Here is a 24,535-nt window from a genome sequence, read left to right on the forward strand (position 1 = left end):
ATCAGGCCCAAAACATCCTGTCATCTAAGAGGCCACCCTGCTTATGACCGGTTCCACAAAATTTGCCCCCTCATAGACCACCTGTCATCAAAATTTGCAGATGCTTATACCCCTGAACAGTCATTTTGAGAAATTTGGTTTCCAGACTACTCACAGTTTTGGGCCCGTAAAATGCCAGGGCAGTATAGGAACCCCACAAGTGACCCCATTTTAGAAAGAAGACACCCCAAGGTATTCTGTTAGGTGTATGATGAGTTCATAGAAGATTTTATTTTTTGTCAAAAGTTAGCGGAAATTGGATTTTTATTGTTTTTTTCACAAAGTGTCATTTTTCACTAACTTGTGACAAAAAATAAAATCTTCTATGAACTCACCATACCCCTAACAGAATACCTTGGGGTGTCTTCTTTCTAAAATGGGGTCACTTGTGGGGTTCCTATACTGCCCTGGCATTTTAGGGGCCCTAAACCGTGAGCAGTAGTCTAGAATCCAAATGCCTCAAAATGACCTGTGAATAGGACGTTAGGCCCCTTAGCGCACCTAGGTTGCAAAAAAGTGTCACACATGTGGTATCGCCGTACTCAGAAGAAGTAGTATATTGTGTTTTGGGGTGTATTTTTACACATACCCATGCTGGGTGGGAGAAATCTCTCTGTAAATGGACAATTGTGTGTAAAAAAAATCAAACAATTGTCATTTACAGAGATATTTCTCCCACCCAGCATGGGTATGTGTAAAAATACACCCCAAAACACATTATACTACTTCTCCTGAGTACGGCGGTACCACATGTGTGGCACTTTTTTGCACCCTAAGTGCGCTAAAGGGCCCAAAGTCCAATGAGTACCTTTAGGATTTCACAGGTCATTTTGCGACATTTGGTTTCAAGACTACTCCTCACGGTTTAGGGCCCCTAAAATGCCAGGGCAGTATAGGAACCCCACAAATGACCCCATTTTAGAAAGACGACACCCCAAGGTATTCCGTTAGGAGTATGGTGAGTTCATAGAAGATTTTATTTTTTGTCACAAGTTAGCGGAAAATGACACTTTGTGAAAAAAAACAATTAAAATCAATTTCCGCTAACTTGTGACAAAAAAAAATCTTCTATGAACTCACCATCCTCCTAACGGAATACCTTGGGGTGTCTTCTTTCTAAAATGGGGTAATTTGTGGGGTTCCTATACTGTCCTGGCATTTTAGGGGCCCTAAACCGTGAGGAGTAGTCTTGAAACGAAATTTCTCAAAATGACCTGGGAAATCCTAAAGGTACTCATTAAACTTTGGGCCCCTTAGCGCAGTTAGGGTGCAAAAAAGTGCCACACATGTGGTATCGCCATACTCAGGAGAAGTAGTATAATGTGTTTTGGGGTGTATTTTTCCACATACCCATGCTGAGTGGGAGAAATATCTCTATAAATAGACAATTGTGTGTAAAAAAAATAAAACAATTGTCATTTACGGAGATATTTCTCCCACCCAGCATGGGTATGTGTAAAAATACACCCCAAAACACATTATACTACTTCTCCTGAGTACGGCAATACCACATGTGTGGCACTTTTTTGCAGCCTAACTGCGCTAAGGGGCCCAAAGTCCAATGAACATCTTTAGGCTTTACAGGGGTGCTTACAATTAGGCACCCCCCAAAATGCCAGGACAGTGAACACACCCCACAAATGACCCCATTTTGGAAAGTAGACACTTCAAGGTATTCAGAGAGGAGCATAGTGAGTCCGTGGCAGATTTAATTTTTTTTTTGTCGCAAGTTAGAAGAAATGGAAACTTTTTTTTTTGTCACAAAGTGTCATTTTCTGCTAACTTGTGACAAAAAATAAAATCTTCTATGAACTCACCATGCCTCTCACTGAATACTTTGGGATGTCTTCTTTCCAAAATGGGGTCATTTGGGGGGTATTTGTACTATCCTGGAATTTTAGCCACTCATGAAACCTGACAGGTGCGCAGAAAAGTCAGAGATGCTTGAAAATGGGAAAATTCACTTTTGGCACCATAGTTTGTAAACGCTATAACTTTTACCCAATCCAATAAATATACACTCAATGGTTTTTTTTTTTAATCAAAGACATGTAGCAGAATAACTTTTGCGCTCAAATGTATAGGAAATTTTACTTTATTTGAAAAATGTCAGCACAGCAAGTTAAAAAAGTCATTTTTTTTGCCAAAATTCATGTCTTTTTTGATGAATATAATAAAAACTAAAACTCGCAGCAGCAATCAAATAGCAGCAAAAGAAAGCTGTATTAGTGACAAGAAAAGGAGGTAAAATTCCTTTAGGTGGTAGGTTGTATGACCGAGCAATAAACCGTGAAAGCTGCAGTGGTCTGAATGGAGAAAAAGGCTCTGGTCCTTAAGGGGCGAAAAGACTGTGGTCCTCAAGTGGTTAAACACAAGATAACATTATGTAAAGTTCAGAAGCGGCCAGCTCTGCTGGAAGGGAAGCTTCTAAAGCCTGTGTTAACCCTTTGAATGCAGTTCTAGTTTAAAAAAAATGCTGGTTGTATATAATATGCTGTAAATAATCTATTAGAGCACAGTAGAAATGCTGGGGTTCATTCCGCTTTAAAAGTGTATGTATTAAAACATGTTTGTAACAAAACACATTTGCAAAGCAAAGTAGTGAAATGTTGCATCAAAGCAAATCAAAAAGGCAACAGAGATAAACCACAGACTTCTGCTGCCATCTAGTGGGCACAGAAAAGTGTTGCACTATTATCCCTATTTCACCCTTCCGAAATTGCGTTCTTATAAATGGTATCATCCTGATTCAAAACTTCTTGCTTTTATGGAAGGTGGGTAGGGATGATTATGAAATAAAGAAAGAATTGGTCACATAGGAATCTGTCACTGAGCAGGGTTTTGTCACAAAGGAATCTGTCACTAAGCATCCTGTAGCCCCGTATCTAGTAACTGCACATTCCTGAACCACAGTGCTCGCTGGTCTCAAAGTTCACACTAATCACGTGATTGCGTGGCCTCAACAAACACGTGTCTCCACAAGGAAGCCACATTTGATACTGGCAAATAAATACTTATGCCACCGACTGGCCGGTATGTATTACTGAGAGCTCACTCTCCAGAAGAGTCGTGGTATGTATGGTTTATTAGAGAATGGTAACTGTAACCGATGGCCCTTAATCAATTTACTACATCTAAAACTAAGGAAATGGTTGCCCTGAATTAGGATGGCAAACATGGTTTCAGGCAGTGATCGCTCAGCACACTAGTTGTATAACCTAGACTAGAAGTTATTTACGTGCAGGTTTTATGTAAAGGCAAAGAGTGATGTCTGACAAGGGGATCATGGATATCGATTGCAAAGGACCTATAACTACAGGTATGATATTCTACTTTGTCCTGGATGTACTACATAAGACTCCCTATATGTTCTGGCAGATAGGTGTGTGTACAGCTTACATGTTGAGTTAACGTGTACTGACCTAAGTACATGGGCATTGACATTAAGGTTAAGACAAATGTGCATAATGAACTAACTCCATCAGAATGACTAATTGTCCATTATGGGTCACTGTATTGTGGACACATTTATTGCTGCTTGCTCTGTACTAGTGCATAAGCTGAAGATGTCCACAAATGATTATCAAATCAAACTTTATTAAGCGTTAACATATTACACAGCCTACACACTCACACTTAGGGAGTTCATACTGGGAATTGCAAAACGTTAGCAAAATCACTAGCGTTTTAAAAAGTGATTCTTCACTGTATGGGAAAGTGATTTTAGAGTGATTGCATTTTGCGATTCTTTAGCACTGAATTGAAATTGCTCCAAAATTGCAAAAAAAAAAAAAAATGCTGCATGCACTGTGTTTGCGATTTCAGCAAATCGCTAATCACTGTTGACCGGGTGTGAACATTGAGAACACCGCGATACACTTTACATTGCAGTGGCACTTTGCAAAACGCTAGCGATTGTCAGCAATTAAATGTGCTGCTGAAATCACTAGTAAAATGCTCCAGTGTGAATGGGGCCTTACTACATGCACAGAATACTCTGTTGCCTCAAAAGGTCGATAGTAACGGGTGATAGTTTAGGATCCATTGCTGTACAAATGTAACCTGCACTTACTCTAGTCTATACAAAGCTGTTGAGCTTGAAGTGACTCAATGGGAAACCGCATAGGAGCTCTCCTCACTGCTTATTTGTACCCCAGCCCAAATGTTTAAATTAATAAATTAATCTGTAAAAGCATTAAGCCTGCGTGTACATTATTTAACCACTTGCCGACCGCACACTCATACCGTGCGGCGGCAAAGTGGTAGCTGGAGGACCAGCGATGCAGATCTGCGTCGCCAGGTGCCTTCCTAATTAATCAGGAAAGGCCGCTCGCGCGAGCGGCCGTTTCCTGTTAGATCACGGAGCGGGTCTCCGTGAATAGCCTGCGAGCCGCTGATTGCGGCTCGCAGACTAAGGGCCCATTTCCACTATCGCGAATTCGCATGCGGTGTTTGCAAATTTTTATCGCGCTGATTCGCACCGCACAAGTGGAAATGCAGCCTAAATGTAAACGTAGGAGACATATGTCTCCTTTGTTTACATTGTACGGCGCTGCTGCAATCCCCGGCCAATCAGCGGCCGGGGATCGCCGCCATGTGACAGGGGACAGCCTGTCACTGGCTGCACAGGACGGATAGCGTCCTGTGCAGCTCGGATCACCAGGGGGGAAAGGTAGAAGAGGGAGGGGGGGGGAATTTCGCTGCGGAGGGGGGCTTTGAGGTGCCCCCCGCAAACCTCAGGCAGGCAGGAGCGATCAGACACCCCCCCCCCCCCCCCTGCACATACATATGAAATCGGCGCCGGTAGACTTGGGCGCAGGACACAGCCAGTGTATGGCTGATCCTGCTTCTGCACAAGTCCGGGCTGTGTTAATTACTATTTCCCCTCCAGGCCGCCATGGATAGTGGGGGATGATATAATAGAATTATTGTGTTTTAAAAGCAACTTAGAAGTCAGAAGACGGAGCCGACGTTACTCACTGAGCGCCGCTATACAAGTGATTCCTATTCTAGTCTATGATGGCGCTGGCTGCGCCCAAATCTACCTGCGCTGAAAAGCACTGCTCCGTTCTGCTGCACCCCTCATGTCATTACTGTTTGTGGCAGCTACTTACAAAGTCATTTACAATGCTTCTTACGCACCATCTGGGATAGACAGCAGATGTGCCCCCTCCCTCAGCACAGGATGCCAAATGTGCCCAAACTATTAGCTATGCTCCCAGTTTATCAAATGTGCCCCCCTCCCTTATATTAGTTTTAACGAAAAACTATTACAAACTGAAAAACTGACTTATTGCTTTTTGGTGGAAAAGTTGTTTTTAATATACACTACAAATAAGACAAGACAAGACAAATAACATTTTATATTGCGCTTTTCTCCTTGCGGACTCAAAGCTCCAGAGCAGAGCAGCAGCCACTAGGGCGCGCTCTATTGGCAGTAGCAGTGTAAGGGAGACTTGCCAAAGGTCTCCTACTGAATTAGTGCTGGCTTACTGAACAGGCAGAGCCGAGATTCGAACCCTGGTCTCCTGTGTCAGAGGCAGAGCCCTTAACCATTACACCATCAGCCAACTGCCAATCCTGTATGTAGACCCAGGTGGGCTGCTAGACACGATAAAGTTACTTTATTTTGTTCTTGTTGTAATCGTGTATTAGCAAGTTGTCATTTACACATATAAAGTGGCTGTACGGTATAATGGTTTAGGGCTCTGCCTCTGACGTAGGAGACCTGGGTTCAAATCTCAGCTCTTCCTGCTCAGTAAGCCAGCACCTATTCAGTAAGGAGTTCTTGGGCAAGACTCCCTAACACTGCTACTGCCTACTGAGTGCTCTGAGAGGAAAAAAAAAAAAAAAAAAAAAAAAAAAGTATAGTGTATATATATATTTTTTTTATTATTTTTATAAAACTTCTGTGGTCTTTTATGTTTCAGTGACTCTGGTAGAAAGCAGCTCTAACCCTTCAGGGGTCCAGCTGGTCAGCACCTATCAGACCAACCGTATTGGAGACCCTTCTAACCTTGTGGAGTTGGCCCAACAGGTGCAAAAGGTCAGAGCATATTTTTAAATTACAGCATTTAAGATTAATTTTTTTTTCCAAAATGTAAAGGATGAGTGTTATCACAGTCGCAATAGTTTTGAATGCGGATACAGGCACGAGCAGTGTAAAGTTCGTGTGATGAACGAAGGTCCATCAAGATTCACAGAACACTTAGCAACAGATGCATGTAAGTGTTAGGTATGGAGAAGCATGTGATCAGTTTGATCAGCTGATAGATTTTAATACATATTGGTATATTGATCAAAACCTGAAAAACCCATAGTCTAAGGAAAATTCATTGTAATAAAGGGATGAAATTCAGGGTTCAAAATCTACAAAAACGATGCCACAGCACGGATAACTGCCATATAAAAAATGACACGTGTGACAGCCCCTCACTGCGCATTTGGGATGTGCTGCTACAGTGCCTGAATAGTGGGACCGTGGTGACTGGGACTGCATCTACCTTATTAAGGCAGCCGAGAGTGCAACATGGAGCTTTTATAACCGCAAGGCGAGACGTCGCCAGAGCGATGAAGCAAGGTCTGTTTATAATTTGCTGGAAGCATCCAGCAATTCCACTGCGAAATGGTGGCAAACATGATGAGACCGTTCTAATTGGTTTTTGGCTCTGTTATACTTATGGCTTTATACAAAAAGGCACAGTTGGCAGCATATGGACAATTCATGAATTTTACACCAGCTAAGGCAGTTTATATGGTGATTTTGCATTATAGCAGAATAGGCACACAGTACATGGACTTGCAAGTTCTGGTCTGGACCAGCATCTTTTTTTGTTGATATTCAACCAGTATTTTACTGATATATATCTATATACTTTTTTGATGGACATATCTGCATGTATGTTTTTCATCAGAGGCCTCAGATTAGGTGTTTAGGCGATTATGTTTGCATTTTTTTTTAATATTACAGTGCGCACTGTGGGTCTCTCACTGGTAGTACCCTATTAGAGGGTATTTTATTATGGGGGGTTGTAGGTGTGTTTTATAGGTATGAATAATAAAAGTTATTTTTTATATGGCAGTTATCCGTGCTGAGGCATCGTTTTTGTAGATTTTGAACCCTGAATTTCATCCCTTTTATTAAAATGAATTCAGCTGATAGATTTGTAAGGTTCTGATTTGCTGGTCATGATCATGCGTTAAACCAGAAAGTCATCACAGCGTTCCTGGCTGGCCATGTATGCATACACAATCGTAATAAGATAAATCAATCTGCAACAGAGAAAGCTGTATGTTGGAGGGGTGTTGTATGCCGGATAGCTACCTGTGCGTTTGTGCCAGAAACTGCCTCACAGTATCATAAAGTGCCTGTTAGGATTTGTGTAAATGGAATAATTCAGGAATTTGTGAAAAGCATGATGTCTGGGCCTGTAGTAAAAGCCTGGAGCAGCTGTCACTAGCTGGTAGCTGACTAAGAGCAGGCTGTCTGTACAAAGCTGAAGACACTGCTTTTTATTTACATTTTCCTTATATGTGACAACTGAAGTATAACTCCCTGGTACACACCATGAAATTTCCCCTTAGAAAGAGGAGTCAAATCGATTATTTGCAACAGGTCTGATCTGATTTCTAATCATTTTTTCTAATTAATTTTGCATAGAAGTGATTGGAAATTGGATCAGAAAAACGATAGGAAATCAGATCAGACCTGTCAGAAATAACTCGACACGGTTATCTGATGGGAAATTGCATGGTGTGTATCAGGCATTAAAGGGCAGAGTGTTCTCAACTGAGGCGGAAAGTCAGGGCCGTCTCCGCTAAGAATGTACCATGTACACAGTTGCCCAATGTGATGCTGAAAGATACAAAGTGCTGGATTATCTAAGCCGAGCACATTATTCCTGCATACCTATGAATCTGCCGCCGGGAGACTTGGGCGCAGGATAAATCCGATATATGGCGTACGCTGCTCCTGCACAAGTCCCGGTGGCATTAATTACTATTCCCCCTCCAGGTCGATGTGGATGGTAGAGAATGATGTAATTTGGCTTCCAGCTATTGCTGGCGGATGAATTACAGTGTTTTAAAAGTCATTTTAGTTCCGTCTTTTGACGGCGCCCAAGTTACTCAGGGAGCGCAGCTATAGCCATTATTTCTATTGCGGCCTATGGTGTCGCCGGCTGTGCCCAATTCTCCTGTGCTGTTTTAACTGCACTCAATTTTTCCCCTCTTTACCCCTCTCACTAAAGCTGGGTTCTCACATGCAGCTGGACCACATCCATCCAGCGGGAGAGGACAGTATAGTGTCTGCTTCAGTGGTCGGTTGGAGTCTGGATGGAGCCTGGGCAGACAGGTTTCAACCATTGGCTATATTGGAAATACATTTGTTTGTCCGAGAAAATTGTGACGGAAGTACATTCCGCTTACTGCAACAGATCTGTTGAATCCATTGGAAACTGACAAGTGTGAACCTGTTCACTGTCAGTTTTGCGATGAGGTAAAATGAACAACAAAAAAGTAAGTTTTCCGCTCAAGCGGGAATGCAACCTTAAAGGCCTAGTGCACACCAAAAACCGCTAGCAGATCCGCAAAATGCTAGCAGATTTTGAAACGCTTTTTCTTCTTTTTCTGTAGCGTTTCAGCTAGCATTTTGCAGTTTTGTGAAGCATTTTTGGTGTAGTAGATTTCATGTATTGTTACAGTAAAGCTGTTACTGAACAGCTACTGTAACAAAAAACGCCTGGCAAACCGATCTGAAGTGCCGTTTTTCAGAGCGGTTTGCGTTTTTCCTATACTTGACATTGAGGCAGAAACGCCTCCGCAATCCAAAATCTGCAGCAGCCCGGGAGTATGCGTTTCAGCAAAACGCCTCCCGCTCTGGTGTACACCTGCCCATTGAAATACATTACCCAAGCGTTACCGCAGCCGCAAGCGGATCGCAAAACGCAGCCAAACCGCTCTGGTGTGCACTTGGCCAAACTGTTGCCTGAGGCAGTCCCAATCCCTGCAGGCAATAATCTGTGTGTACTAGCTGGTGTATTTAATAGCTGATCAGAGTTTGAAGCTTAAAGGACAAACTGTTTTAAAAGGGTATGGCTCACAAATGTATAGACACAAAAGATGATGTTCTCCTTTAAGTTAGCCATACACCTGATACCTTGGATCTTGCCTGCAGGCTGATATACACATACAGTATATGCGTGCTTGGCCAGTCATTCATGTGTCAATGATGAGAGTAGGCAGCTACAGGGGTTGGACAAAATAATGGAAACGCCTTGAAAATCAACAAAATATATTTTAATATGGTGTAGGTCCACCTTTTGCTGCAATTACAGCCTCAATTCTCCAAGGTATTGATTCATACAGATTGTGAATTGTTTCCAAAGGAATTTTAGCCCATTCTTCAGTTAAAACACCCTCCAGTTCTTTTAGAGACGATGGCGGCGGAAATCGACTTGTTACTTGAATCTCTAATAACGACCATAAATGCTCAATAATATTGAGGTCTGGGGATTGTGGTGGCCAGATGAGATGCTCAACTTCATTAGACTGTTCCTCGTGCCATTCTTTAACAATTCTAGCTGTATGGATTCAGGCATTATCATCTTAAAAGATGGCATTCCCCTCCGGAAACAGTTCTTGAACCATAGGATGAACTTGGTCACCCAAAATTCCTAGTCTCGGCTGTTAATTCTTCCATGAAGGGAAATCATTGGCCTGGCGGATTTCCAAGAAATAGCACCCCAGATCATCACAGAACCTCCGCCATGTTTTACAGTTGAGAGAAGGCAGTCTGGATGAAATGCTTCTTTTGGCTGTCTCAAAATGTACACTTGGCCGGAGGTTGGAAATAAGGTAAACGATGAATCGTCAGAGAAACTAACATTTTTCCACTGCTCGAGGGACCAATTCTGGTGATTTCTACACCACTGTAAACGCTTTGAAACATTTGTCTTTGAGAGCAGAGGTTTTCTAATTGCAGTTCTTCCGTGGAATCCAGATTTTTGCATCTACCGATGAACCGTTTTTGTGGAAACTGGGTTCTGTAGGTGTTCATTCAGCACTGCAGTGATTTTAGGAGCCGTGGTCTAAGAGCTTTTCCAACAATTCGATTTACAGTCTGACGGTCTCTCTCAGACAACTTCGACTTTTGGCCAGAACTGTGCTTTGCTGAGGACGTTTTTCCTTCTCTTTCAAATGCAGTCATTACTTTTGAGACAGTACCTCTTGAAACGCCAAGAATTCGGGCAGTTTCTGTTACAGTAGCACCTGCCATACGAGCACCAACAATTTGGCCTCTTTGAAAGTCTGAGAGATTTGCAATTTTTATAAATTATAACCAACTTTGGTTTAAATATCTGTAAAAAAAACAATTATTTTCATTAAACATATCAAATAAAAATAACAAAAAAAATGTAACATATGTCAAGTTTTGATTGCTTAAAGAGACACTGAAGTGAGAATAAAATCTCGCTTCAGTGCTTATATTCAACAGGGGCATGTGTGCCCCTGCTAAAACGCCGCTATCCCGCTGCTAAATAGGGTTCCTTACCCCCCAAATCCCCCCTGCAAAATCTATGACCAACTTGGTCGTAGATGTTGCTGCTGTTGAGGCAGGGCTAACGGCTGCAGCCCTGCCTCTCAGCGCTGTCTATCAGCGGGGGAGAGGCGGAGATACGCGCTGACAGACGCGCGTGAGACAGGGCTGCGGCCATTAGCCATGCCTCAATGCGGAAGTGATCCCCTGCTGCACGGAGGGGATTTGGGAGGTAAGGGACCCCCGTTTAGCCGTGGGATAGCGGCGTTTTAGCAGGGGCATGTGTGAATATAAGCACTGAAGCGAGATTTATTCTCGCTTCAGTGTCTCTTTAAAACATGTTCAAAGATTATAATGCCAAAATGTTAGGCGTTTCCATTATTTTGTCCAACCCCTGTATCATATATCTAATGGCGCCTTAACCCTCCTTCCCAACCATCAGTACTTAGCTAAAACAACTGCAGAACACATAGACATGCATTCATCACCGGATTCAACTGAAGCGGCAAAGTCAGCTGCATCCACACACAGCAGTCTTATCTGGCATTAAATGACATACTGTGATGTTTCTTTGATGCTAAATTCAATGTACTTCACCCACAGGCTGATGATTTCATAAGAGCAAATGCCTGCAACAAGCTGACGGTAATAGCAGAACAAATCCGTATATTACAGGAGCAAGCAAAAAGGGTGAGTATGGAAATGGGCAACAAGCAATTTCAAGAACTGTGTGGTGTGTCTTACATTTATTATGACCATCTGCTCATATACCAAATAATTGACTATGACAACAGTCGTAGGATAGAGGCGCCCTAGTATAAAAGTATACTATTCTATAAACTTCTTAAAGAACAAGCGACACCTAGGCTAACCTAGAAATAAAAAACATATACAAGTAGATAAATACTACTTCTACTTGCATAACAGATGTATTGTGCTATCCACGTACTGATTCCTGTGAATTTTATAAAGGAAAAGCAGAAAATCCTATTCTAGGCATTGGCCATCTTGCCGAGCTAATGCTGACATCATATCCTCCCTGACTCTTGTTTTCCCCCTCCCTTCTCTTGCTCATTGTGTATGCATTAGCTGCCCTCCTCCCAGAGTCTTCAGACACTCCCACTGAGGTGTATACTAGGAACTACACTGTCTAAAGGTGCGTACACACGCCGGACTGGTGGCAACGACGGGTCCGTCCTTACCTCCCGCTGGGTGGGCGTGCCAACGACAGTCCGGCGTGTGTACGCACTGTCGGCGGATTGATACGGCTGTTTCAGAGCGATCCGCCCGGCGGATCGCTCAGAAGCAGCCGTATCAGTCCGCCGACAGTGCGTACACACGCCGGACTGTCGTTGGCACGCCCACCCAGCGGGAGGTAACGACGGACCCGTCGCCACCAGTCCGGCGTGTGTACGCATCTTTATCCTCCAATCGCTGAGTCACCTCAGCCTTGCTTGTAAACACAAGTGAGCAGAGATGTTTCAGATAAGAAAGCTAGGCAGGGAAATAAATGGAAGAGGAGGAATATATTATAGATAAAAAGAACTCCCAGCATTCAACTCTTTGGCACTGTTTGGCACTAGGGCCAGTGCTCAAAAAGTATGTTACAACTCCAAACCATAACAGCAGAAAAAGTTTTGCAAGTTTTGAATGCAGGATTAGTATCTTTATCACTTAATGCACTCAGACCAGTTGCTGTTGAAATTTGATATTTATGGTGACAATACCGCTTTAAAGAACAAGTGACACCCATGCTAACCTAGAAATAAAAAACACATATATGAGTAGATAACTACTAGTTCTACTTACGGTACATAACAGATGTATTGCACTGTCCACGTTATGATTTCTGTGAATTTTATAAAGGTGTAACGTTTGTAATAATGTTTTGGTGTAGAAACACAGACGTCTGATTATGTGGTAATCTGCAGAATCACCAATAATGCAAATATAGCTAACAGGAACACAGAGTGAGATGTGCTTGGTGCAACAGTAACTGATTAGTTTAATGAGACCTCACCAGAGGAGCTGGTGGGTACTATCAGAAACAGTAACTGAGTAGATTTAACTAAACCTCACCAGAGGAGCAGGTGGGTACTATCAGAAAAGCACCTCACCAGTGGCAAGGGTCCACTGGTGAGTAGAGAGGTCAGACAGGCTAGGTTCGGCAACTGAGAGGCAGATACAGTACAGAATCAGTAGGCAAAAGAGTAGTAGGTATTCAGGCAGAGGTTCAGCAACTAGATCAGATGGGCAGAGGTACAGAAACGTTAAGCAATAGCGGATTCAGAGATAAGCCAGAGTCATACACAGAATATCAATAATAATAATAATAATAATACAATAAACAATAGTCCTAGTCTTGTGTGAAATCCCTGGTTTCCTCCCAGATCAAAGCACACCGGATACTAGTCTAAGGTCTGAGCGCTAACACGTATGTATTCGCAACAGCAGACAGGTTGCGAGTGAATCGTGCAGGCTTAAGAAGCAGAGGAGACCTCACAGCCGCGCCCACTACAATTAGCCAATCCTGAGCGGCGTGAGTCCCTTCTGACGTCAGCCGACCTGCTGGTCAGCTGACGCGCCTTCTCCCAGCATAAAGGTCCTGTCTACGTGCGCGGCTGCGCGATACAGCAGCCCTATGTGCTAATGACAATTCCTTCCCCGGCTTGCTAGACGCCGACGGAACGGAAAACTCCTCCGAGCAGGGAACTGAGGCGGCTGCGGAGATGCCCTGCGTGCCCGCAGCCGCAGATGTTACAAAAGGACAATCAGAGAATCTTATTCTAGGCAGTTTCCATCTTGGTTACCTTTGACCTCCTGACACCACCTCCTCCCTCACTTTTTTTTTCTCCTCTAGCTACTTGTGTATTCTTTACCCGCCCTCCTCCCAGAATCTTCAGACACTCCCACTGAGGTCTATACTAGGAAGTGAACTATCTTATGTCATTAGAAGGAGGGGGAGCTAAAGGGAAGAGGAGAAATATACTATAGATAAAAAGACCACCAGCATGCAACTGTTTGGCAATGGTACTTAAAGGGCCAGTGCTCCTAAGGTATTTGATAACTCCAAACCATAACAGCAAAAAAAGCTTTAATAAATGAGAGGTCATCTTTTACATCTCCTGGAGATAAAACACCAGTAGTATTGGAAAAGCATTTATTAAAAACACAAAAATTGACAACGCGTTTCATGAGCACTAGCTTGCTTCCTCAGGTCAATACACTGTGCCTTTCAGCAAAGTGAATAAGTTAAGGGCGCCTCTAAGTACCCAGTTAAACCTACTTTTGGAGGTAACATTTTTCCCCCCCCCAAAACTACAAACCCAGGAGAGCGACCATCCAGCTTCTGGTAAGACCTGGAAAACCGAGCGGGTATGGTGAATTTCCCACTGGCTTATACAGTGGTTACAGGGATCTGCAACCCACTTTTTGTCAGTATAACTGCATATACTTAGAACCCCCCAACTCTCTACTACTACACTATTGGGCTCCTGGTCTCACCTTTCACTTAGGTATACTTGAATACAAGGTTACTACAGAAATCATCAAAACCTTCTCTGACTGCACGTACAGAAATGCTTTGGGACTGAATCAGTAAGATTTTAGATGGTTGCTAAGGGCCCTTTCACACCAGAGGGCTTTTTCGGCGTTTTAACGCCACGGCCGAAGTTGGCGTTTTTCTAGGTAAAAGAAAGTCCATAGACTTTCATTTTACCATTCACACTAAACGCTGCGTTTTGGAGCGTTGCGTTTCAACGCTCCCAGGCGCTTTTTCTGGGCCTACCGCGGCGTTTCTCATTACAATTGACTGTAATGTAGAGGCGTTAAAACGCCTTCAAAACGCCTGCAGCCAAAACGCAGCGTTTTAGCCTTTCACCGCTGCCTGTAGTGTGAAAGAGCCCTTATGGGATTTGGTGTCATGTAGTGTATTTGAATCAGAATCAGAATCATATTTATTTCGCCAAGTACAGCAAGAGCTATATTCGGAATTAATTGTGGTACACATGGCATAGACATAGTATAAGAAGACAAGATAAACAACTATACACAACTATAGTAACGGTATACATGACCGACCCGGATTGTCCTTAAGTGTTTCTTCCTGCCGTGCAGGAGCAGTCCTCTGCAGTTTGATTGTCCTTAAGTGTTTCTTCCTGCCGTGCAGGAGCAGTCCCCTAATAATATTGATAATAATAATAATGGTGGTGGTGATGGTGGCCCCCGTACTGCTGGGCAAGAACAAGGACAAGGGCGGGCAACAGCAGGACCTGACTGAGAGACCACCGCTAGGGCCTGCCTGTAGGCAGGCCTGACAGGGGAAAGTTGGAGTTTAGCAGCCGAACCGCTTGGGGGAAGAAGGTGTTCTTCCGTCTGGTAGTTTTGCATGGTATGGTACTGTACCTACGGCCCAGTGGGAGGAGCTTGAAGTAGCGATTGCCTGGGTGGGAGGGGTCACAAGAGATCACCGTGGCCCTCTTCAGCGTCCTAGCGGAGTGGAGGAGATCAAGAGGCGGAAGAGGAGATCCGATGATTCTCTCTGCATCAGTTATGACTCTCTGCAGTTTGTGTTTATCGCTGGCCGTAGCGCCCGCGTACCAGACAATGACTGAGGAGCAGAGGATGGATTCTATTGTGGCAGTATAGTTGACAGTTGCTGATGGGTGTGTTGTGGTAGATCAGTCAGCTAAACATGTCGATCTAGGTGGTCCTAAATATGTTCAATTTGGTTGAGGTCTGGGGAGTTTGGAGACCAGGCAAGCAGCTAAAAGTCTTGTTCATGCTCTGTATACCCTTTGCGAACAATGCTGGTCATCTAACATGACACAGTTGTTCTCCGCAGGTTTTGGAAGAAGCCAAGAGAGATGCAGATTTACACCATGCAGCGTGTAATGTAGTGAAGAAACCAGGGAATATCTATTACCTGTATAAGCGGGAAAGTGGGCAGAGGTACTTCTCCATTCTGTCTCCAAAGGTAAGGTCTATGGTTTATTTACTTTTCAGCTTTCTAAAGTGCCTGCTGCAGCTGTACCTTAAAATGATTTCCAGTGTTGCTGGTATAGTCACAAGTCACTACATGGAAGGCTTGCAGTGACTGTTTTTGTGTTAAAATTACCATGCATCCCTTTCTAAATGGAACTGCCAGTTGGCTATAAGAATTTCATAAAGTACAATGTGCTAAGACTAGCTCTGTGGTGTCCCTTCCTAAGGTTGTTACCTCAGGTATATGCCTAGTTTGCCTATGCCTAAAATGGCCCTGGGGACAGTACTATGCAACAATCCGCAGCATAGAATTCTATTAATCTATTTGCAGTGTGTGGCAGGAATAGATCCCTCTCTGATCAGATTCCAATCAGAAAGGGATCTATATTTTGGGTGTGTCAGGTGGCCATCTGTTAATGTATGGCCATCTTTACTCATAGTAATAACAATGTTTTCACTACACTTGTCCCCATTCATTTACCCACCCTAAAAGATTTCAATATTGCATGCTGTACTGTAGTGACATATAGTAGAATGCAGTAAATGGTTCAGGATATCCACGATTACAGTCATTTTTAACTTTCTATATTTTGCTGTATATTGATATACAACCCCACCCTCCCAGTGATGCTTAACCTAGGCATTTTAGCTATGCAGAATTCTCCCAGAGCATTCTGGGAGACCAGGCATTATTTTCACTGGCTTTGGAATGCTCAGAAACAAACATTCCGCAGAGCTGCTCCTGACAGCAGTAAAGATGTCAGCACCTGTGATAAATTTCAGAATGTAAATCAGGGAGAGGAGAGATTCTACAATGGGAAAACACTGACTGAAAAATGTATAAATGAATATTGTAAAGATAATTAATGTAATCCCGTGTGAACCTCCAGACTAAAAATCTACTCGGCAGCACTGAAAAGGCTTGGTGTTTCACGGCATCCGAACTTTGTTTTTCTTACCCAAGCCTCATTTTTAGCTGCACAGAAGCTAAGCTCTGCTCAATCACAGAAATCTGCCCAGGCATTTTCCCCTGATACTGTGCAAAGCATGATGGGATTTCTGAAGTTCTTCTTTTTCTGCTGTTTTGGCGCAAATTTGTTTTTTTATTTTGAATTTGCGATTTGAAGCCTAGCGGGTGCAGCTGGAAGGGGTGATCAGGACACAGGACAGTTGGAGCTGTGTCTCCTGATCACCTCCTTTTCAACCAAAAAGATGGCTGCCCTCATGAAATCACAAACATTTGCCTGTTCTTTTAAAACCGGGTGGGTAAGAGATTATATTACCTATATATTTTAATTAACATAACTAATGTAACTTAATGACAGTATGTTTGTTTAGGCTGAAGTTCCTCTTTAGGAGACTGGTGATTTTGCTTTTTGAGTTTGGCACTCTTAACACCAACAACACACAAGCAAGTCTTTTACAGCACAACAATCTGATACCTTTTTGTTTTGATTAGTTTAGTCCAGCACACATCATGTGCTTCCCAGAATAGGGCTCTGGTGGACTGAACTACTGTATTTAGATTTTTATTTCTCACCTGAGGACCTCTCAAAAGAAACCTTATCTTGGAGTGAATTCAAAATGGTAGAAATGTGGGGCATATATAAATACCATTGATAATTTACCCCAGATGTTCTTTCCCTTCATCTGCCACACCTAGCTAACACTTAACACCACTAATCCACTTGCTAATGACTACCTGTTCCACTCCCCCTCAGGTGCAGTCCTCACCTGATGCCTAGCCCTAACCTCCTAACCATAAAAACTAAATACTAACCTCTCTAATCCTAATATCCACAACTAACCCTAATAGTTACTTACTTTTCATCATCTTTGCTCCACGGGTGGAGTGGTGGAGGATCCCATAGCATTGCACTGCATTGATAGGTACAAGGCCTGTGGTTTGATAGATACATAATAGATTTCTGCTGAAAAACTGAGTTTGCCATGTAGGGTAAGAATCAATCACTGCTGGAATTCTAATTGGATATGGATTGACCTGCAGGGCATATCAGGCCATGATTAACCCCTGTTTAGATTCAAGTATTGCACTTTATGGTCTGATCTCTTAATCTAGTATCTGAATCATTCAACAGAATCATTCAACAGGAACAAATATACAGATCAAATGACCTTCCTGCTCTAAAGCCATCTGAGCAAGCATGCATATGCTGCACAGAGTGGTTTCATTTTCTGTGCACATAAGGCCCTGACATTACCTTTGCAGTGTCAGTGTGTAATAAGTTGCAAGAGTGAAGGGAATGCTTTATCTTTTTGCATACTTATAACTCATCAAATGATTACACACTGTTCATAGCAATAACAGACTGCAGATGAGTGCAGCAACTTGCAGGTAAGCTAGCTGTGACACCACTGCACAGCAAACATAATTCTATTTAATAAGGGGAGGTTCACTCTACAGCACACTATGACCCATTCTGAGGTGCACACTGTGACCCACACTTTCTTCTGTGTCTCCATAGCCCACTAATAGTTCTCTTCTCTACCAATTTATCCTGTAAGGCAGGATTGGTGTAACAGGAAGGTGTAGCCACTAGAAACCTGCCTAAAATCCAACCCATAAATTTGTCACACCTCTTGTAAGCAACAGGCAAACTATTTTTTTTTCTTTTATTAAATGTAATTTAGCCTGTCCCTCTCCTATAGTCCATGCTTGGTCATATTTATGTAGTTTGTGAAAATTTGACGTGGCTGTATGTGCAGATCCCCAGGGATCAGGTGCCACCAGCAGACTTTGATCGTTAAGGCCCATATACACACTAGATGGATGTCACCTGGTGGGGAACGAGACCCGATCCCTCGAGCGACATTGCAGGGCTGTACAGACTTGTTGCTGGTCTGTAGTTGATATGTGGTGGAGCAGAGAGCCAATGGAGGGGTGAGTGATGAACAATGCTCTCAGCCATTGTTCGTCCAATTCAATCCAACAGGTGGATCGGTGAACAAGGAGATGAGGGGGGTCGGGGGCTGCTGTTCACACACTGGATCCTTGGCAGAGGTGGTAGTTATTAGCCACCTCTGCCAAGTCTCCTGAGAACCTCGCTCCTCCTCAGTGAACCAGAAAGGGAGGAAACTCACTTCAGGTTTGATACTGACCTAAGTAGAGGGAAGCCTCTGGATAGCATAGAGCAGGGGTCAGGAACCTTTGTGGCTGAGAGAGCTATAAATGGCACATATTTTAAAATGTAATTCCCTGAGAGCCATACAATATGTTTGAAACTGGGACAGTAGGGCTCACGTACCTTTTCCCATGGTAATGTGTATACAGTTGATCCGCCGGGCAGCGGCAGTGTCAGGCACGTCTTCAGCTTCTCTTGGGTTTCAGCAACATCAGCAATTTCCCAGACAGCCAGACAGGAGAAATACCGACTAACAGCTTGTACAATTAGCTAGCTGACTTGGGGGTTGATTCACTTTGTAGGGCGAGATCCCCACAATTTGGGGATCCAAGTGACAAGGCAGCCTATTGGGCCAAAGTGCGGGGATCTAGTTTTACTAAGTCAGTGGACCTGACAGGGTCTAGAGTGGGACAATTGGAGCAGCTGTTCGTTTTGGGGTAGCGCGAGTAAGTATGTTAGTAGTGCATGCTGCAGCAGTAGCATGCACTGCTTTGAAAAGTTTACGTACGCTGCTTGAGTAGTGTAGGTTAATGAATCAACCCCTACGGATTTGTCTGTGAGCCAGATGTAGCCATCAAAAGCCACATCTGGCTCCCGAGCCATAGGTTCCCTGCCCCTGGCATAGAGCTTTCCTAGACCTCAGACCTTTCCATTGTTCCTGCACAATCCTCAGTTGAAGTTATTTGACCTGCTAGGTCTTTGGTACTCATTGAACAGCATTCTGAATTACATGCATCCAGGAGTAGTTCCGAAGATGAGCGTACCTGTACAGTGCATGCGTGAGCCCAGACATGTGGAGGCACTTGTCTTTGAAACTAACCGGGGACCATAAGCAAGTTGTTCTGAAGGCTGCCGAGGAGTACCAAAGAGCTATTTGACCTAGCAGGTTGATTAAGTTCAAGCAGTGGACAGCATAGGAACAAAGTGAGGCACAGAGGACCGTGAATGCTCTATGCAGAGTTCCCCAACCCTGTCCTCAAGGCCCACCAACAGTACATGTTTTGCGGGAAACCACAGACATTCACAGGTGAAGTAATTAGTCACTCAGCAGAGCTGATTAAGTACCTCCATGGATTTCCACAAAACATGCACTGTTGGTGGGCCTTGAGGACAAGGTTGGGGAACACTGTTCCATGGTATTCAAAGCCTTCCCTTCCATTTAATGGGAAATTTCACCCTACTAGGAGAGTAAGTACATCAAGCTTCCTTTTACTGGCTAGCTGCAGGCAGAGACTTTGAGGGTCATGCCTATAACAAGAGAACTTTATGAAATGAAACCTACATTGACAGGAATATGGAGATATGTATACAGTGACCATTCATGATGGCTGACGTAATAGTTTTTTTTTTTCTTTCGTCTAGGATTGGGGAGCAAGCTGTCCACATGAATTTATTGCTGCCTACAAGCTTCAGCATGACATGTCTTGGACACCCTTTGAGAACATTGCACGACGAGATGCAGAAATCAATATTATTGATAAATTGCTGAATGATCAGATTGCCCTTCCGTCATCAGCGGAGCCAAACTTCAGAGGACTTACTAATTAAAATGAATTTGCTCGGTTTACAGAACAGCATGTGCAATGCACAGAGACTTCTAAACTATAGCGACTGTGCCTCATCAACCAAAGAATGAGAGATCCTCATTCCAGTGTAATTTTATTTGATATTGATTAGAAAAAAATTTATTACGATTGCATTTTATAAACTGACCTAAAAGCAATCATAACTTGGTGAAGGTACCAATCCTAGGAAAGTGGTAAAACCAGTAAACAATTGAGAGAAAAACATCTTCAAAAGATATCACTCTCTGCAACAAATGCATGAACTGTTACATCTTTATGTATATTCGATTCCTTGCTTCTGCTTGATTTAGCACAACCTGGAGCATATCATGCTGCATAAACCAACACGTTCAACTGGAGATCTCCAAGCTCTTCATTCTGTCAGTTGCAGTGAGTGGTGTCTATTGCAGGAAATGATCTCCCTATATTTAGCCCTAATATAAGTTAAGTACATTTAGGTGCTTAAGCTTCTTGTAAAAGCTTTAAAAAAAAAAACTGCTGCTATCTCTCTTACGTCCCTCTGAACACCCCAGGCCAATGAGCTGTAAATATAACAAAACTATCTACATATGTCGCTGGTAAAACTGATTTTTGTGCCCGCATGATCACTGCTGAACTTTCCTATTCACTCTGGACTGTTAGGAAAATTCTTGCCTGGGTTAAAGAGACTCTGTAACAAAAATTTCATCCAGTTTTCTACCATCCTGCAAGTTCCTAAACCTATTCTAATGTGCTCTGGCTTACTGCAGCACTTTCTACTATCACCATCTCTGTAATAAATCAGCTTATCTTTCCCGTCGGACTTGTCGCCCTGTGTCTGAGAGGCTGACAAGTTCTTCAGTGTTGTGTTTCTGTTATGCATGCCCCCCTCCGGGCCCCTCTATGCACACTGCCTGTGTGTTATGTAAGCTGGGCATACATGGGTCAATCCGGCAGCCGATTAGCAGCCTGATCGACCCCCGCCTCGTCCGCGCGGATCGATTCGCACTCGTCCCCTCCGGTGGTCCCTATCAGCCGCTCAATTCCCTGCCATTGTCCGCCGGCGGGAATCGAGCATGCGCGGGTTGAGCGGCATGATCGGGCCAACTGAATATTATCAGCTGGTCGGATCAGCTGGTCGATACAGAAACGTACCGTGTATCCCCAGCATTAGATTAGGGCAGCTTCTCTTTGCTCTCTTATTTTTTATAAGCTGGATAAATCCTCCTCTGTTGTGAAAGGAATTACAGACACGGGGCAGAGCTGTCTGCAGGAAGAAACAGCCTGTAACTTTTCAGTGCATGAGAACTGCAGGGGATAGAAGGTAAACACACAAATGATTTCTTGAGATTCAAAATGAAAGCTGTATACAGCCTGCCTGTGTATGGATGTATTTTCTGTGTGGACATACTGTACATCAACCTACTTCCAGTTTTGGTGGCCATTTTGTTTGTTTATAAACAAACTTTTAAAAACTGTTTTTGACTACATTTAATGTGGCGGGGAGCGGTGAAATTGTGACAGAGGGTAATAGGAGATGTCCCCTAATTTTTTTTTTTTTTTTTTTTTTTTTTTTTACAATACAGATTCTCTTTAAGTCTGGCAGTCCAGAAGTCCCACAAAGCAGTGTAATAAACTACCACAGATGACAACCAGAGATGCTAATAATTCCAGCTACCATGCAGATTTTATGCAGTTTGGAACTGAGACAATCAAAATTAGCAGTAAGTGCATTTGACTGGCCAATTTCAAGCTGCAAACAATTTGCATGCATGTCATACTAATTAACTCTTCATTTACCATTTCTAATGGTAACCTGTGGGTAATGGTGTTATTAAAGCTCTAGTTTTTAATGCATAGTATACTGTAAGTAGTAGTAGATACAAACATTGCATTAATTAACAATGCATAAAGTTTCTGTATTTTTTTTCAATAAAAGTATTTAAAATTCCTGACGCAGCCTGACTGAGTCCTTTAGCTTAATTTCCTATTGAGGTAACAGTGCAGTTTTATTGGGGAGTCAGCTGACCAAACAGGGAACTAGCTAGGAGAGGGCAGCCACCAGTTTCTGTGTGTGTGCAGATAACATGACCTCTCCCACCTCCTGCCTTTTCTATTGTGTCTGCTTCAAAAAACATTTAACTCTTCCTACTCCCTCACCAGTGACTTCATACATGAAAAGGTTACCATATTTTCACGTCAGAAGTGGGGGAAAAAAGTCTCTGCATCTTATGGACCCATTAATACATTATTGGTGCAGGTGCCAGGTCTCCCACCAAGCTGTTTCTACAGCACCCCATAGTAATCTCCACGGCAGAATATAAAAACCGTGGAGCACACTCATCTCTCCAGTCAATGTGCTCTTTCGTCCCCATGTCCTAACTTTGTCACTGGTCCCCCCCCCCCCCATGACCCTGGCGGCATGTATGTATTCATACACACGCAACTGGGGTTATTGAGGGGGGTGCCAGTGACAATGAAGACATGGAGAGGAAGGGGTGCGCCGTCCAGAGAGAAGAGTGCAATCTGGTGCCGTTATACTCTGCAGGGGTCGTGGAGAATGCAATGGGGTGCCAGGAAGTGTTAAATGGGAGTTTCAATATACTCTTGATCAAATCCCATAGTAATAATTCATTACAAAATTTCTTGTGCATAAGTGGGTTTTGAAAAATTGTTGCCAAGCAAGAACTTGGAGCCATCAGTCTTACATGCTGTTACACATGTTTGGCCACAACTTTAGCATGTTTGGCACATTAAAGCAAGTCTGATGTGAAAAATTCGCTTCAGGTTTTATACATACCTAATATAGAGGGAAGGCTCTGGCTACAATAGAGCCTTCCCCGTCCTAGGTCTGTCTCAACTCCTGCACCGTACCAGTTGAAAGCTACTCGTTCTGCTATGTGTTTGGCACCTCCTTGAGAATGCAAGTAGTTCCTAAGATGAGTGCATCCGTACTGCATATATGCGAGCTTGGACTTTTACCTAGCAGGCTGAATCACTTCCACCAGGGATGACACAGAACCGATGGGATGGACTGAGGACTGTTAAAGAGAACCCGAGGTGTGTTTAAAGAATGTTATCTGCATACAGAGGCTGGATCTGCCTATACAGCCCAGCCTCTGTTGCTATCCCAAACCCCACTAAGGTCCCCCTGCACTCTGCAATCCCTCATAAATCACAGCCGTGTTGTGAGGCTGTGTTTACATCTGTAGTGTCAGTCTCAGCTGCTCCCCCGCCTCCTGCATAGCTCCGGTCCTGCCCCCGTCCCTTCCCTCCAATCAGCAAGGAGGGAATGGATGCAGGCGGGGACTGGAGTTCTGCAGGAGGCGGGGAGAGCAGCAGACTGACACTATAGAGATAAACACAGCCAGCTCTGACAAGCTGTTTGTCAGCAGCGTGGCTGTGATTTGAGGGATTGCAGAGTGCAGGGGGACCTTAGGGGGGTTTGGGATAGCAACAGAGGCTGGGCTGTATAAGCAGATCCAGGCTCTGTATGCAGATAATATTCTACAAACCCACCTCAGGTTCTCTTTAAGGCTCTAGTTATCCAGAGTCTTTGCTTTACATAGGTATGTATAAAACCTAAAGTTCATTTTTCACTTCAGATTCCCTTTAAGTTTTTTTAACACTTAAAACAAATTGTGTTTTGATGTCTGGTTACTGAAATACTGCTCTTCATTCTTTTGAAGCAATCAAAAATTGCTTTCTGTTCAAAACAGAAAATAGGCAAAGCAAGATCTGGTGGTATGTAGACCCAAATCCCAAAGTCTTTAAATCCTCCATTGTTTTGGCAGCCTTAGTAGCAGATAGATGCACTGCCCTCATTATTGTTTGGATTCTGGTTCACAGTGGTGTAATCATGTTTAATAAACCATGATGAATCATTCTAAAAAATGATCACAAGATTGCTTAAAATGCTGCAAGGTCAATTTGGAGATGTCCACCCATTTTTCTTTGCATATAAACACTTCAGTTCTTATTTGTCTGAGAGCACCTACATATTCAACTACTCACGAGTTATAAATCTAGCATGGTTTTTGGACATCTCAAAAGTCGCAGCAACTGTTTTGGCCAAGATTTGCTGTTCTGTTGTTTATGACCTGATCTTGCCAATTTCAGAGGTTGACACTGTTGAAGGCCTCCCACATTATACTAAAAGTTAGCACACCACTTCTTTACAGCTGAGGAGGAAGGTGGGCAATTATCATTCAACATTTGCATCAGACATTCATAGATTTCCTTTGGAGATTTTTTTCTGCAGGAACAGGGACCTCATGACAGCCAGGAGT

The 24,535-nt window shown here is 43.3% G+C and overlaps 1 protein-coding gene across 1 annotated transcript; it reads left to right on the forward strand.

The window, feature by feature from the left end:
• The first annotated feature begins 3,107 nt into the window (after window positions 1-3,107).
• C6H1orf50 (chromosome 6 C1orf50 homolog) lies at window positions 3,108-22,197 on the forward strand. The gene is made up of 5 exons (XM_068242751.1): window positions 3,108-3,358; window positions 5,970-6,085; window positions 11,180-11,266; window positions 15,420-15,551; window positions 20,065-22,197. The coding sequence occupies exons 1-5, from the start codon at window positions 3,307-3,309 to the stop codon at window positions 20,248-20,250; spliced, it is 573 nt and encodes a 190-aa protein (XP_068098852.1). The 5' UTR covers window positions 3,108-3,306; the 3' UTR covers window positions 20,251-22,197.
• The last annotated feature ends 2,338 nt before the right edge of the window (window positions 22,198-24,535 follow it).

Source organism: Hyperolius riggenbachi, chromosome 6 (assembly GCF_040937935.1).
Source record: "Hyperolius riggenbachi isolate aHypRig1 chromosome 6, aHypRig1.pri, whole genome shotgun sequence".
Taxonomy (NCBI): Eukaryota; Metazoa; Chordata; class Amphibia; order Anura; family Hyperoliidae; genus Hyperolius; species Hyperolius riggenbachi.

Excerpts from the sequence above, each read along its gene's own strand:
- C6H1orf50 (XM_068242751.1), top strand. The coding sequence starts at position 3,307 with ATGTCTGACAAGGGGATCATGGATATCGATTGCAAAGGACCTATAACT. Across the intron at positions 6,086-11,179 it reads TGGCCCAACAGGTGCAAAAG|GCTGATGATTTCATAAGAGC; the intron begins GTCAGAGCATAT and ends CTTCACCCACAG. Across the intron at positions 15,552-20,064 it reads TCTCCATTCTGTCTCCAAAG|GATTGGGGAGCAAGCTGTCC; the intron begins GTAAGGTCTATG and ends TCTTTCGTCTAG.